A 15,762-nucleotide genomic window follows, 5' to 3' on the forward strand; every position below is an offset into this window, starting at 1 on the left:
TTTATTTAGTGGTGATCTATTGGAAGTCACGACATTTGGTTTGAGCTGCTGATGAAGAATGTCACAGCGGCTCTCCTGACAGATAGTTTAACGTTATATTATTGCTGAGCGACACACAGAGTGACGCTGGCAACGGTGAAGCTTCGCCTCAAGGGCAGCTAATGAGCTTTGGCGTGTGTTGTGTCTGCTCATGTATCAGTGTCCAAAAAGCGTGTTTATGCCTTGTACGCCATGGGACCATTGTGTGTGTGTGTGTGTGTGTGTGTGTTCATGTGCACTGACGTTTGCCTGTATGACTCAGACTAATCCTATTAGATCTCTCACTCTCCCACCTCTATATTTACCTCCACCCCTCTCTCTCTCCCTCTGAGATTAACCCGGGTATTTACTGCTCCTGTATATCACTGAGCTGCTTCTTTTTTCCAGTGAACAAACCGGGCTTTACCAGAACCAGGCTCAAACCGTCAACTTCCTCGCTTCATCCCTCTGACACTGTCACATGCTGGCTGTTAAATCACCTTGATGCAAAAGATCCAGAAGTACGCTTTCAAGGGTAAATGCACGTGAAAAGGCATCAACGACCCCCCTCGGCTGCCGGGGGAAGGTTGAGATGGGTCACTGGTCTCACTTGATGCTTGCATTTAATCCTGTCTATGTCTTTGCGTTCCCTCCACCACTGAGCATGCCCATCCTCTCTTCACAATCCAATTTGTCCTTTTTCTTCATCCCTCCTTCCTTCTTTTTTAAAGTAATCCGATTTCTGCTGTTGAGCTGGTGTTTTAAAAGCTGCAGAACACACTAACACACACACACACACAGACACACACACACATGCATGGAGCAGCATCAACCCCTCAATTACCTCACCGCCACACCTCCAGCTATCTGTAATCTTCCTCAGTGGACTCCAGAGTGCAGGGTGAACAAATTACAAAGAGAGGAAGCGGCGAAAGCTTTCACAAAAATAACAAACGTCACCAAATTCAACAGAAGAAGGAAAATAAATCACATAAACATCAGAATTGCTTTAAAAGGGAGAATCCGTGGATTCTTGCGGGAGTCGAGAAGTTTCAAGGTGAGGTAAATTACTTGAGTAGATTAAACTGCCAGAGCATGTACAGAGATTGATGGTCTATTAAATTAGCAACTAACAAAACACTGCAGCATCCATGATGGAGACTAGTTACCATCGATCAGCTTGAAAGGTGAACCAAAACATATATTTTTTTAAACTCCAGATGTGAAATAAAGTAAATCCTCAATCTCCAGGTGTAAGCTCTGTTGCTGCTAAATTTTTAACGTGAGTCTCTCACAGCGGTTAGGGATGTTTCACTCCAGAATTGTAGTCTCAAATGGATTTGGCACAGCTCAGCTCCAGAGAGCCAAATCTAATTTGTGAGGTTATCGCTGTCAATTCACGCCCTGCAGCGGCGGCAGCGACAGAAATACTGGCTGGATTAAACAGATAAAACCCATTTTCAGCTCTTAGGCCTCAACTTTATTACAAGTTATGGTTTGATTTGACTTTGACTTGTACTTTAGTATTTCGAACTAACGTAATGTTTTCATGCGCTTTTTTGTTTTTTGTCTTTGTTTTATCTGAATAGTGACATGCAGGACAATGTCAGTTTGGTCGTGTAAACACCTGCTGTAGGATAAAACGGGATTTAATCACTAAGCAGCATCACTTGTGGGTGGAAAACACCTTTAGGCAAGGACGAAATTTTGATTTCAGAAGTGGGGGGGACACAGCAGGCTTGTGCGGATTTTGGGTAGGGGGTGTTATGTAAAGACCCCTTGACACGTCACGTGCCCATCTCAATAATTTTTCCATCCTCAATATATATATATATATATATATATATATATATCAAAGTTAAAAAATGTACAACTCTATTATTATTTTTATCTATTATCATTATTGAAGTGCAGTTTTGGCTGTTGACAATGGATAGGCCATTGTATTTATTGTTTTGGGTCTTTTTTTATTGTTTTGGGTGCAACATTTTCTAACAGGGAGTGAGATTCCTTTTTTATTGAATTTTTGTTTGTTATTTTTATTCATTTAGAAGTTCTGGTTCTGGACATTTCAATGTTAAATGAAGGTTTATTTGTTGCATTTTAAAGGGTGTACTTGCATTATTATGATATACTAACATTATATTAGTGGTTATTTTGGTCTAGATAATGTTGACAATGATATCGTTTATCATCAACAATTTGTTGGACAAAATATCGTCCAGCAAAATGTGTTACTTTCCCAGGCCTAGTCAAAAGTATAAAAATTATTTATACATAAACGGTCCCTCCTGAGATCTGGCCGTTATTTCATTTGCTGTGTTAGAGGACATGCTGAACTAATGTTTTACACATGATCATCACCCTAACATTTGAGTGTATAAAAACATATTAAATATGTTTTTTTCCCTTAAAAGTGTTTAAACAGTTGTTGCATTTCAACACACAAAAAATAAATGGAAAAAATAAGATAAATCTAATGAAAAGTGTACATCTTTGACATTAAGCTTAAAAAAATCTGTTGATAATGATGATACTGTTCATTTTTCAGAGCTTTTTAATGTGAACATATACATTGCAATAGATAAGTTTACAATAAAGTTAAATGATAAAAGTTTTGAAGTTACACTTCTACTACTACTACTACTACTAGTAATAATAATTATGATGATAAACGTAATAAAAAAAATAATAATTATAATACGAATAAATTGTGTCTGAGGAGTCAGTTATGTGGAGGAGATGAGTTTGTAAAAGTTAGTTTTGAGTATGTTTGTGAAGGAGGAGGTGAGTCTGAGCTTAATGCAGGGGTGTCACATGTTCCAACTTACGTTTTGACTTTGAAAGAAGTCTCTTATATCCACTTTTCGTTTTCTTGACATGCTGCCGCCTGGCTGTGCCTAACTACCAAAGACTCACAAATGAACACTTATTCAAATGTTATGTAATGGAAGCTGAGCTGAGCTCTGATATTACACAGCGTCTAGTTGACGATGTGACTCAGTACCGGTGTTCCCTAGCGGCTCCAAACTAGCAAAACAACGTGAGCACGTTCTGACTGTTTACAACTTGAGTGACAGCAGCAACAGCCAATAATACGTTAGCAAGTATCAGCAGAGCCAATAGATTAGCTTTTGGGTGGGTCTAATAGGAAACCGGTTTCCGTTTCGGTCCTAGTGCTCAACCAAATCCATTTAATGGAGCGTAATATTGTTTTTGGACGGAAAAAAGTGCAGGGGACCAAAACTGCCTTTTGAAAAAGTGGGGGGGACATGTCCCACCCGTCCCCCCCCAAAATTACGTCCCAGCCTTTAGGCTTGATTTGAATGGTATACTGTAAGAACATCAGCTGGATAAATGTAGTCTTGTTCCTACAAGGCTGTGAAAGGGTGGAACACTCCTTCCAGGTTGGGAATGAATTTCTTTTATCAGGCTGACTTGACGATGAGTGATGGTGGTATGGAGGAAGAGCAATGAAGATGAGCTTCTTCTGTAGCAAGGATGGAGCTGAGTCAAAAGACAAATAGATTTATTGGGTCATCTGCATTCCTAACAGGGGTGGTTCTAGGTGGGGTCCAGGATGGGCCAGTGCCGCCCTGATAGCCAGCTTGGAACCCCCTCTGTGCCCCCTGAGTAACACTGAGCAGTTTCCTGCTTCTCCACACTACTGGTTGAAAGTGGACTTACAAGTGTCGTAAACAACCGTGCTGCAGCTCGCGCCAACAACGAGCCAGCTCTGACATGAGCCAACTAATACTAAATTAAACCATGCAGTAGAAGCATCCAAACTGTTGGACTAAATATATTACAAGTTCTGTAGCAACAAGGCCAGTCTGCGATTTCTAGTCTCCTTAAGCTCCCTCAAACTTGCGCAGGATGCACCGATGTTCACCCTGGTTTTAGCTCTTTTATTCGCCTCCAAAGACATTACTCTCTTACTTTTACTTCCAGACTCTGACATGACTCCAGCAAAATCAAACTTCTTTTTCTTATTTTTGTGCTTTTTATTGATGGTCAGTGAACTGAAAATGCAAACTACTAGCATAACTACTAGCAGCTGTAAAGGAGGTTAAAGCCTGGGGCACACCGGAGGCAGACACGCCCACTATTTGGAAAAGTCAAGTGGTCACACAGGATGCGCCACTCCGTGCTGCTGAGCGCTTCTTGGAAAGTCGCGCATTAGTCACAACATCACGTGGGACTTGAGAACAGGAAGTGGGAAAGGACTCAATGTACATGATCAGACTTGCCGTCGAGTTTTGTGAGACTAGTTCATTAAAGATTGATAAGTACGCTATTTATTGGAATATTTTAAGATCAATAGTACTTTAAGGTTATCAAAACTGCGGCTGGGTTTGTACTGTAAATCCGTTCCGCGTCTCAGCGCGGTGCTTCTGGGATGAGGCGTGGCACTCCCCATATAGCCACTCTCATTAACTATAATGGACCGTTCTTAGATCTGTTCTTGGCCCAATTTTCTTTATTATATATATGCTCCCACTTGGGGATATTTTTAGAAATTTTGGGATATCCTTCCATTCTTATGCTGATGACACACAGCTTTATCTCAAAATTGATTCAGTTTCCTCGTCATCTACACTTTCTGCTCTTAGTGCATGCCTGGATGCGACAAAGACATGGATGTCTGAAAATTTTCTCCAGCTAAACAGCAGCAAAACAGAGGTACTGCTCATTGGTACTCCTCATCAGGTCAAATCTTCTAACCTAAAAAAATATTACCATATTAGGTAATGGTAAATGGCCTGTATTTGATATAGCGCCTTCTAGAGTCCTGGAATCCCCCAAGGCGCTTTACAACACAATCGGTCATTCACCCATTCACACACACATTCACACACTGGTGGTAATGAGCTACGATGTAGCCACAGCTGCCCTGGGACGCACTGACAGAGGCGAGGCTGCCGAGCACTGGCGCCACCGGTCCCTCCGACCACCACCAGCAGGTAACGTGGGTTAAGTGTCTTGCCCAAGGACACAACGACAGCGACAGACTGAGCGGGGCTCGAACCTGCAACCTTCCAATTACGGGGCGAGCACTTAACTCCTGTGCCACCGTCGCCCCACAAGGCAGTAACATAGGTAGTAACAACATTTTCTACATCTACCACTAATCTCGGAATCAAACTGGACCAACATTTATCACTTGAAAATCATGTCCGTCATCTTTCTAAAGTATCATTTTTCCATCTAAAAAACACAGCAAGACTTCGCCCGTTTCTTACCCAATCAGATGCTGAGAAGTTGATCCATGCCTTTGTTTCATCTAGGCTAGACTACTGCAAATCCTTACTTACTGGAATTTCTAGTGGATGCCTACAGAAACTTCAGCACATCCAGAACTGTGCTGCCAGAATTGTGACAAGGGGTCACAAATACGACCACATCACACCTGTACTGAAGTCTCTTCATTGGTTACCAATCCCCTATAGAATTAAATACTAGCTAGGTCTCCTTACCTATCAGTGTATCCACGGAAATGCTCCTATTTATCTTAAAGAGCTCCTTACTATCCACATCACCTCAAGAAATCTTCGCTCTAGAAATTCTCAATTCCTGCAACAGCCCAGAACAAAACTTCGTACCATGGGAGATCGAGCTTTTCAAGCAGCAGCCCTACGCCTGTGGAACACACTCCCTGAAACATTGAGAGCACCTCAGAGTGTTGAGTGTTTTAAAAAAAACATCTGAAGACATTTTGCTTTACACGAGCTTTTCCAAACTGATTGGTATTGCTGTTGTTTAACCATGTGTTAACTTTGCATTGTATGGTTTTATGTATTTTTTTATTTGTTTTTATTCATTGTTTTTAATTATTCCATACCTTGTTTCTGATTTCCTACTGTAGCACTTTGAGATTTCATTGAAATGTAAAGTGCGTTACAAATAAAATCTATTATTATGATTATTATCTCTTTAAAATGACGGCACAGCGCTTCTGCCTCTGGTGTGCCCTGGGCTTAAGAGCGCCCCCATAGAGCACCTACCCACTCCAGAAAACTGTTAAGTGCAGTGATTGGTCAGCAGAAAGCTGCAGAATGGTGTCAAATATGAAAATGGTCAAGTTTCTAACTCAGCAATCACTGATATTAATGTTAAAGCTCTAACTAAAATCTATTTAGTGTTACTTTAATAAATCACATGACTTCTCTGTTGTTATTTCTTTCCAAGGCTTTCAACTGAAACTCAGTGCTGTCTTCCATCATGGTGGACCTGTTCCTAAACCAGGTTCTTGTAGAGAACAACTCGGACCAGGATAAACTCAACACAGAGCGTGAGATAATAGGGATCCTTGAAAACCGCATCCTGCTGCTGTTCTTCGCTGCAGCTGAGTGTGAGAAGTGCCAGAAATTTCTGCCAACTTTAAACGACTTCTTTAAAAAACTGAAAGATCCAGCGTACATCGAATACCCCAAGCTGCTCGCACTTGTCTACATCAGGTCGATTATATTCATATCTGAACTGTATTGGCTCATGACGGCTGGTGAATTACTCATGAGATATCCATTTCCTCTTTCTAGCTTGGACCAATCAGAAGAGCAGCAGGAAAGGGTTCTGAAAGAACTTAACAAAAGGATTTTGTTTTTGGCGTTTGAAGATCCATACAGGAAGTGAGTAGGTGGCGAGAGGGATTAGCATCCAAATATGTGTGAATTTAGTTTTTGTGCAGTAAACGCCTCCCTTCATGTTTTTTTCAGGGAGCTACAGAGCATATTTCAGGTGAAGGACATTCCAGCAGTGGTCGCCCTACGTCCCGACGGCTCCGTCCTCTCCCCAAATGCCGTGCAGGACATCTCTCGCCTGGGAACGACCTGTTTCCGTAACTGGCAGGAGTCGGCCGAGCTCGTGGAGAGGACCTTCATGCTGAACGAGGAGTTTGATGACCCCAACCTGCGGAGTGCCACCGACCCTGTGAGGAGGCTCAAGTACAAGACGGTGGATGACAAAAGAAAAAAGAGTTGGTGGAAATTATGGGAGGGGGGAAAAGACACACATGATGAGGAAGAGAAGGATGAAACCTGGAATGTGACGACAAATGAAAATAAAGGACTCCAGAGGAGGAGAGCAGCGTTTTAAATGGAGTCCGTGGTTATTACTGTTCACCTCCTTCTCAGACAAGTTCATACACACACATACACTTACACGGACTTCCTGACCAACCGCCCTCAACATGTCCGACTGGATAACCGCTGCTCATCAACAATCACAATGAACACTGGTGTACCACAAGGCTGTGTGATGAGCCCTTTCCTCTACTCCCTTTTCACCCACGACTGCAGACCTGCTGATGGTTCCAACACCATCATTAAGTTTGCAGATGACACCACGGTGATTGGCCTCATCAGTGACAACGATGAGACCGCCTACAGGGAGGAGGTGGACCGTCTGGCTGAGTGGTGCGACACAAACAACCTGCTGCTCAACACTGAGAAGACTAAGGAGCTCATCGTGCACTACAGGAGGAATGCTGACCCACATCCACCCATCCACATTAAGGGGACGGCAGTGGAGCGTGTGAACAGCTTCAAGTTCCTGGGAGTCCACATCTCCAAGGATCTCACCTGGACTACCAACTGCTCCAAGCTGGTCAAGAAGGCTCACCAGCGCCTCTTCTTCTTGAGGACTCTGAGGAAGAACAACCTGTCCTCAGACATACTGGTGAACTTCTATCGCTGCACCATCGAGAGCATCCTGACCAACTGTATAACAGTCTGGTATGGGAACTGCTCCGCCTTGGACCGGAAGGCGTTGCAGAGGGTCGGGAAAACTGCCAGCGCATCGCCGGAGCACCACTTCCTGCCATAAAGGACATCTACAGGAAGCGGCGTCTGAAAAGGGCTAGGAAAATCATCAGAGACCACAGTCACCCATCACATGCACTGATCACCCTGCTGCCCTCTGGGAGGCGCTACAGGAGCCTCCGGACTAAGACCACCAGGTACCGGAACAGTTTCTTCCCCACAGCTGTCAGACTCCTGAACTCTGCCTCCTGACATATGATCCACGTTAAACTCATGGACTGCTTGTATTAACTACAGCCTGCACATACTTATAGTCATAGAATATTCATAACATACTTCATACCGTGTACATTATAGCATACGTAATAGATCCATTTCTGTAATATACTTACACATCTATATTATTGCTAACATATATTGTCATACATCTATATCACGGCTGAAGCACTTTCTGGATGGATGCAAACTGCATTTCGTTGCCCTTTACCTGTACATGTGCAATGACAATAAAGTTGAATTCTATTCTGTTCTATTCTATTCTATTCTACACACATGCATGCGTGTGCGCACACACAAAAGGAAAAACATACCTGAAGCCATGACTTAAAAAGTGTTTGAGTATTTTACAGAGAAATATGATGACCTTAAAACACATTATTCAACTTATAATTTTATTTCCTATCAGTTGTTTTTCCATCATGCTCTAATTTAATCATGGGTTTTTAAAAGACAGCAGCGATGCATCACATTGGTGCGCCGTGGCATTTAATGTTCATCCCTGTAATTCACAAATACTTTTAAATTACTGCAGAGTTGGATGAGTTTGTTTGAGGAATGCAAATGTAAAATCATAAATGATGAGTCGTTTCAGCTGTAACTAGAAGAGACCTTTATGCTTATTATCACTGTAGATTTTCAATGATTTTATAGAAAGGCATTTGTTCAAATTCACTCAAGGAAGCATGTGAACGTAACAATGAGTCGGCCTCGCTCATTTCAGCAAGACAAACTGCGTTTCATGCAACAGCAGTAGAGGAGTCTGAGTTTTAATCCACAGCAAAGACTAATTTCCCACAGTTTGAGAAAACCTCCAGCAGAACCAAATGATCTCCATGTTGGTTTGCTGGGGTCTGAAAGAGCAGGAATGAGAAAAACACACAACGGTTTGCCAATTTGTACACAGTGTAGTCACCCCCATCTACTTCTGGACCCCCTCCCCCCAAAAAAAATAAAAATAAAAAAGAATGGGAGTCTGTGAGCTGATGAGTTATTTTCTGATTCTGTTTGGTATGCACCATGGATTTCACATATGACGCCCGTGAATTGTGAAGATACATTCTGATGCCAAGAAAGCTTGGTGTTCCAAGAGGGGCTTGAAGTAGATCTGCTGCTCCTTCTCATCAAGAGCATCCAGTTGAGGTGGCTCGGGCATCTAGCAGGATGCCTCTTGGACACCTCCCTGATGAGGTTTTCCAGGCACGTCCAACCAGGAGGAGACCTAAAGGAAGACCCAGGACACGCTGGAGGGACAATGTCTGGATGGATGGATGGATGGATGGATGGATGAAGGTGACAGGGAAAAGCTGTTGTGTCTTAATGCAAAAGCGGTCCTTTCTGAACTTTGCTAAGACTTCAGTGTACCAAGACTGTTTTGGTGATGAATGATGTCACTGATCACCCTCAAAAGGCATCTATGGATATTAATAACAAATTTTATTCTGACAAAGTGTGCCGCAAATTAATTTATTCGGGGGACCGAAAGAACAGCTGTGAGCTGTGAAAAGCAGTGTCCACTGACCAAAAGAAGCATTGTTTTTCATGGCGCTCTGTAGGAGATCACAAAGCAGAGTAAAGGAGGATGTTGTCGGGAGATTTCCTCTGCATTTTCAGCTTTGGGAGGTTAGAAACAGCAACTTTAAAGCAGCAGCAAAGCTGCATTTCTTCTTTTATTTCTGTTCTTCTTCACCAGGAACTCTTCCAGTTTTACAAATGCTGGTTGTTAGTTGATGTCTGCAGATATTATTCCCCACTGAGATACAACCAGTAGGCACGAGTTAACAGTGACTCTACCAGGCCTTTTCCCGGTACTCTCTCCAGTTTACTGACTACATCGGTGACTAATCTTGGTGTTAAACTGGATAGCGCCCTTAGTTTTGATACCCATATCAATGGAGTGATCTCCTCCTCCTTTTTCCACCTTTGTCGGCTGGCAAAGATCAAACCATTTCTGTCACATCATGATCTTGAGACGGTGGTCCATGCTTTTATTACGGTGCGATTGGACTACTGCAACTCTGTTCTATTCGGTGTGAGCAAGGGCTCAATAGCTAGGTTGCAAATGGTCCAGAATGCTGCTGCCAGATTTTTAGAGGGCAGGCGCAAGTTTGACCACATAACTCCTGTCCTGGCTGCGCTTCACTGGCTGCCCGTTGATGTTAGGATTCATTTTAAAATACTTTTAATAGTTTTTAAAACGTTAACTGGTTTAGCCCCTCCTTACTTGGTGTCACTACTTCAACCATACACCCCTTCATGGTCACTCCGCTCGGAGAACTTCATGCTCCTATCGGTCCCAAGAACGCGCCTAAAGACGCGTGGTGATAGGGCTTTTGCTGTGGCAGGTCCTAAGCTTTGGAATAAGCTTCCTCTGAGCATAAGGGCCTCCACCTCTGTTGCGGTTTTTAAGGCAAGGCTAAAAACACATTTTTATGACCTGTCTTTTAACCTTTCTAACTAGTTTTATTGTTTTACTTATAGCGATTTTACTCATTATATTTTTATCTGTATCGTGTGATATAATGTTTTATTATTTTATTTTATTTTTTTATATCTTTATTTCATTCAATAAAAAATAACACAACAGACACTAAACAATATTCATGAAAACACAATATATATTTGAATGAAAGGGAGCAGATAGAAGAAAAATCTTATTATTTCTGCCCCCTTTTTAAACTTAAATATCAAGTTATATTTGTGCAGTCCCTCACCAGTTCTTTCAGTCCCGTAACTGTTCACATTTGTTAATTATTATGTCCACATCAATTGTCCGTTGTCATATCCACTCAACACACGTGATTTAATGTGTAGACTGAACACTTTTAGAGTTCTTGACTCTTTCCATTCTCTGTCCAGGCAATTCCACAACTTCACACCATTCACAGATATGCTCATTTCCTTCATTCTTGTTCTAAATCTAGGTTTTTTAAAGATTTCAAATCCCTTCAACGAATAACTGCTATCTCTCTTTTCAAATATATGCTGAATATTCTTTGGCAATGTACCTTTATTTGCTTTATACATTATATGCAATATTCTCCAGTTGACCAAATCATGAAATTTAATTAATTTTCTGGACTTAATGTTTTATGTTTTTATTTGATCAGTGTAGCGCCTTGGTGGCATCTCTTTGCCTGTAAGGCGCGATTTATAAATACAGTTGAGATGAGTTGAGTTGAGTTGAGTTAGGTGATAGGTTGGTCCCTAAAATGGTCCAGAAATGGCCTCAAAGGTTCAATCCTCCTAGTGGCTGCCTGCAGTACAGGTATGAAGCCCCGCCGCCTCCATAAAAAGCACATTTTTGATAACATTTCCAACCAGTTAACACAATTCTGACTATTATATGACTAATACAATAGAAGTATTTTTGTGTTTTACAAAAATTGGGGTTAGGACCCCACTTTGGGTCACAGACCACTAAGCTGGAAGTCGTCAGAGGATCTCCAGAAGTAAAATAAATAAATAAATCCAATTTAATTGACTGAAAACTAAAGGTTTAAGTCAAAAATGTAAATGAGTGGTACATTATGAGTTGAAGCAATAGTCTGATTCATCCAACCAATGATTGTGAGGGCTACCAGTTTGAGAACCACTGATAGAACTGAATAAGTAAATTACTACTTTTCTTACTTGTTACTTTTTCTCAGATTTAGAAAAAAACATGTAATTTCTTGCATTGTAAACAAATTCACATATTCTGTAACTACAGTGCGTGTATGTTTTGATACAGATCGATGGAACAGTTGTTTTCTGGTGCCTTTTAGTGTCTAAGAGAAGTTTATTCTAATATTCACCAGTCTTTTTTTATTTCTCTTTACTTGGATTATAACTAATTGAAGTTTTTCCTGCTCATTTTCAAAATGCAATAAACTCTTTCTTTGTGCAGAAACTGTGTCTGTGTGCCATAACGTGCTGTTTCAGTAAAGTCAATTAAATAATATGAGTGTGTGTGTGTGTGTGTGTGTGTGTGTGTGTGTGTGTGTGTGTGTGTGTGTGTGTGTGTGTGTGTGTGTGTGTGTCTGTTGCTCTGCTACCTTGTCCTCAGGTCCCTCCCACCATGATGGAGTAGGCGGTGTGGAGGAGCGGAGACATGGAAAACAAAGACGGAGCGAGCAGCTAATACCAGTAAGGTCAACAAGACACAGTCAATGGGTGGATATGATTCAGACTGACAGACTGGGAACTGATTCAACACCAAGAAAGTCTTGAGAAGTAAACTAAAACCTGCTTTGGAGGTGTTTTCTTTCATACTTCCTGCCCAAAGGGGACATATTACAGGTAAGCAACTGTGAGGATTATCAGATTATATGTGATTAATAGATGTGTGAGTGGAAATATAAAGCAAAGTCGTCTCTGGTGATGCATTTTTGCAAACTTCACCATAATTGTCAGGCTTTTTTGGTGTTCAGAACAAATAATCATTAACATCTTTACACATCTTGATTTTAGAACCATAAGATGTTGCTTTAGGGTGCAAACTGACCCTTTATGCAGTTTCATTTGTTCCCATTTAAAACGATTGTATTTTTGAATAAATTACAAGGGTACATATAAGGGTGCACATATGCATAAGATGATCCAATTACAAAAATGTTTTGTGCAGATGTTTGTGTCCAACCTCTCTAGCAAGCCTTTTAACTTATACGATTACGCAGCGTTGACCAGAGGTTTTGACAAGACCAAGTTTGTTCATGAAAAAAGGCCTTTCAATCACGATGGCCACAAAGATAGACATCACAACGGTCGGGTGCGGATTCACAACTGTAAAACTCATCAACCCTTAATCCCAGTCACAAACTGTCAGTTTCAAGAGGCAGGCACACAAACTCCCATAAATGCAAAGTAAAGAACGAGCTGCTGTCATTCAGGACTTGGACCAGACATTGATTGACAAGACGCCAGGGTGACATGCAAAAATCTCCTAAATCATTTGTGTTTAGTTAAAGTCAAAGTTAAAGTTCCATTAGTCGTCACACACGAGTGAAATTCATCTCTGCATTTGACCCATCCCTCTAGGGAGCGGTGAGCTGCAGCTGTGGCTGCACTCGGGAACTACATGGTGGTTTAACCCCCAATCTAAGCTCTTAAAGCTGAGTGTCAAGTAGGGAGGCATTGGGACCCACCTTTAAAGTCCTTGGTATGACACTCTACCACTAGGTTACTGAGAAGGTTTGAACTAAATGGATTTCTAGTCCTCAGTGCCTCATCATGGTGGACCTGTTTGTTGACCGGGTCCTTTTGAAGAACAACAAAGACCAGGATGAGCTGGACACAGAGCGTGAGATTGTTATGCGCCTGCAGAACCGGATCCTGATGCTCTTCTTTGCGTCTGCTGAATCTGAGACCTGTCAGCAGTTTGCTCCCAGACTTCATGACTTCTTCAAACAGCTGACTGATGAGTTTTACGTGGAGCGCTCGTCTCAGCTGGTTCTTCTTTACATCAGGTGCACCAAGCAGATGTTCATTATGTTTTTATTTATTTGATTTTTGCTACGCATGCACTGTTTACCTTGCACAAAACAGGGTGTAGTTTGAAATCCACACGACGGTAGCTTCTCAATGAACTTGGAGGAAGATTTTAGCATCAGATAACTGCTTTGATGCTCTATTTGTGTTTGCATTTTCTGACATTTCAGACACTTTTATGAAAATATTTTGTCTATTTTCTGTTTTTATTTTTAGGTAATATACATAAAGTTACATAGTTGTGACTTAATGCAAGCAGCAACTACAAAAGGTTCATGTGGAAATGTTCTTGCCTTGGATTTATTTCTTTAATTTCCTGTTTTATGTTTAATTTCTCAGTTTGGATCAGTCGGAGGACCAGCTGGAAACCTTCCTCAAGGAGCTCCCCAAGAAGTCCCTGTTTCTGGCCTATGAGGACCCCTACAGGAGGTGACTAGACATGATAGGTCACTACCTGCTGCTGAATAATGACAATGTAAATATGCTTCCCTGCAAATCCATTAGCTCAATGCTGTGCATGTGTGCATTTGCCCACAGGCAGCTGGAGACCATGTTTAACGTGCAGGAGGTGCCGACTGTGGTGGTTCTGCGACCTGACTGCTCTGTTCTCATCTCCAATGCAGTGGAGGAAATAACCCACCTTGGTCCAGGCTGCTACCAAAACTGGCACGAAGCAGCAGAGCTTATCGACCGGAACTTTCTTACCAAGGAAGACTTTGAGGACAAGTCCATGCGCAGCTTCAGCGACCCCATTAGAAGGCTCAAATATAAGGTGGATGATGAGAAGAAGAAAAAGAAGAAGAAGAAAAACAGAGGTTGGGGTGGAGGTGGTGATGAAAAGGAGCAGGTGGAAGCAGGAGCACAGAACGAGGATGGAGTAGGGTCGCCATGGTGATGGAGAATCGGAGAATGTGAACTCACTCAAAATTGTTGCTATTAGAGATTTAAATCTATTTTACAAAGCTTCTGGTGCAGACAATAATATTTAACCTTTCTCTACTAAGGAAAAAAAAACACTTGTGCACCATACCATACTACCATACAATAGCATCGTACCACACAGGGCTTTCACATCTGGGTCGGCACAAACCAACCCCGGTTTGGTTTACTGCGTTCACATCTGGGTAACCTGTTCGTTTTCTGTGCTCAGCTGACCGTTTTCTTTGGACCTGTTCTCTAGCTGTCTGCTTTGTGCGAAGCCAACACGACGAACCTACGACCGACTGATTAGTTGGCCAAAGTTCACGCCTACCTATGGAGGGAGGCTCTGATTGGTGAGTAGAATCAGCCAGCAGTGTGCACGCGCAACTCATGATCAGTCTGGATACGGTGGGGTAAACGACTTCTCCGACTCCTGCTCGGACCTGCTGCTCCAGGCTCAGGCTCTTCAAAACAGATCTTACAAGTTGTCTTCTTGTGCATTGCCACAAAAACAATTAATAAATAAATAAATAAATAAATAACCCCAGTCATGCCTGCTCATGTGCAAAGTAAATTTTATACATGATGTAATAGTGACGGGATGGGCTCTAGAACTTTTAGTCAGCGGTAATAAAAAAACAGCGCTGATCTGTTGTCTTTAAATGTTTGCCAAGTTCAAATAGAGGTTTAGTGTGGTACCAACTTGTGTCCCTATAACTTGTTTCATCACACACGGGAGGATTAGTCTGACTTCAACATCACATCTCAGTAAAAATAAAGTGAGTCGTCCAATCAAAGCACCCTCTGCATAATTTGAAATCAATGAATTATTCAGCACTATTAAAATATATATTTTTAGTGGCTGTTGTGTTTGGAGTGTTTGTGAAGTCTGGCTGCACTTTACAGCTCTCACAAGCAGCAATCACAGCCATTCAGAGGGAGTCGAGTGAAATGATGGGGGAACATAATCAGTGATTTCCTTTAAAATCTACTGAAGACTGTTTAGCCCCTGCACACTTCCTCCCACTTGTATGCGGCACTGATGATGCTTTTGTGTGATCAGTCGGATCAGGTTTTTGCAACAGTTCCCCTCCTTCAGAGGCCGTGAATAGGTTTCCTACCTGATTCTGAGTGGCCTGCGCCTTATAACACGCTGTTGGCATCATAGCAAAGAGAAATGGCTGTGTGACAGTAATGCAGCAGAAAACGGATCTGAGGGGCAGATGATGAAACCAGAGTATCATCAGGTGTCATTGGGCTGAGGGTTTGATTGGTTTATGATGTGATGTGCTTTAGCAGCTCGGCCCAGATGACTTAT

The 15,762-nt window shown here is 41.9% G+C and overlaps 2 protein-coding genes across 3 annotated transcripts; both read left to right on the plus strand.

Moving 5' to 3' along the window:
* The first annotated feature begins 943 nt into the window (after positions 1-943).
* On the plus strand, positions 944-7,113 carry LOC107390483 (nucleoredoxin-like protein 1). Of its 2 annotated transcripts, XM_015967237.3 has the most exons (4): positions 944-1,075; positions 6,208-6,476; positions 6,558-6,647; positions 6,735-7,113. In XM_015967237.3, exons 2-4 carry the CDS (start codon positions 6,241-6,243, stop codon positions 7,111-7,113), a joined length of 705 nt encoding a protein of 234 aa, XP_015822723.1. In that variant the 5' UTR covers positions 944-1,075; positions 6,208-6,240. The 2 variants fall into 2 exon arrangements, with proteins under 2 accessions (XP_015822723.1, XP_015822713.1); XM_015967227.3 differs by having other exon boundaries at positions 6,208-6,647.
* Positions 7,114-12,005: 4,892 nt separating this feature from the next.
* Positions 12,006-14,986, plus strand: nxnl1 (nucleoredoxin like 1). The gene is made up of 3 exons (XM_015967214.3): positions 12,006-13,501; positions 13,863-13,952; positions 14,061-14,986. Exons 1-3 carry the CDS (start codon positions 13,266-13,268, stop codon positions 14,416-14,418), a joined length of 684 nt encoding a protein of 227 aa, XP_015822700.1. The 5' UTR covers positions 12,006-13,265; the 3' UTR covers positions 14,419-14,986.
* Positions 14,987-15,762: the final 776 nt, after the last annotated feature.

This window comes from Nothobranchius furzeri, chromosome 4 (genome assembly GCF_043380555.1).
Source record: "Nothobranchius furzeri strain GRZ-AD chromosome 4, NfurGRZ-RIMD1, whole genome shotgun sequence".
In the NCBI taxonomy this organism is placed as follows: Eukaryota; Metazoa; Chordata; class Actinopteri; order Cyprinodontiformes; family Nothobranchiidae; genus Nothobranchius; species Nothobranchius furzeri.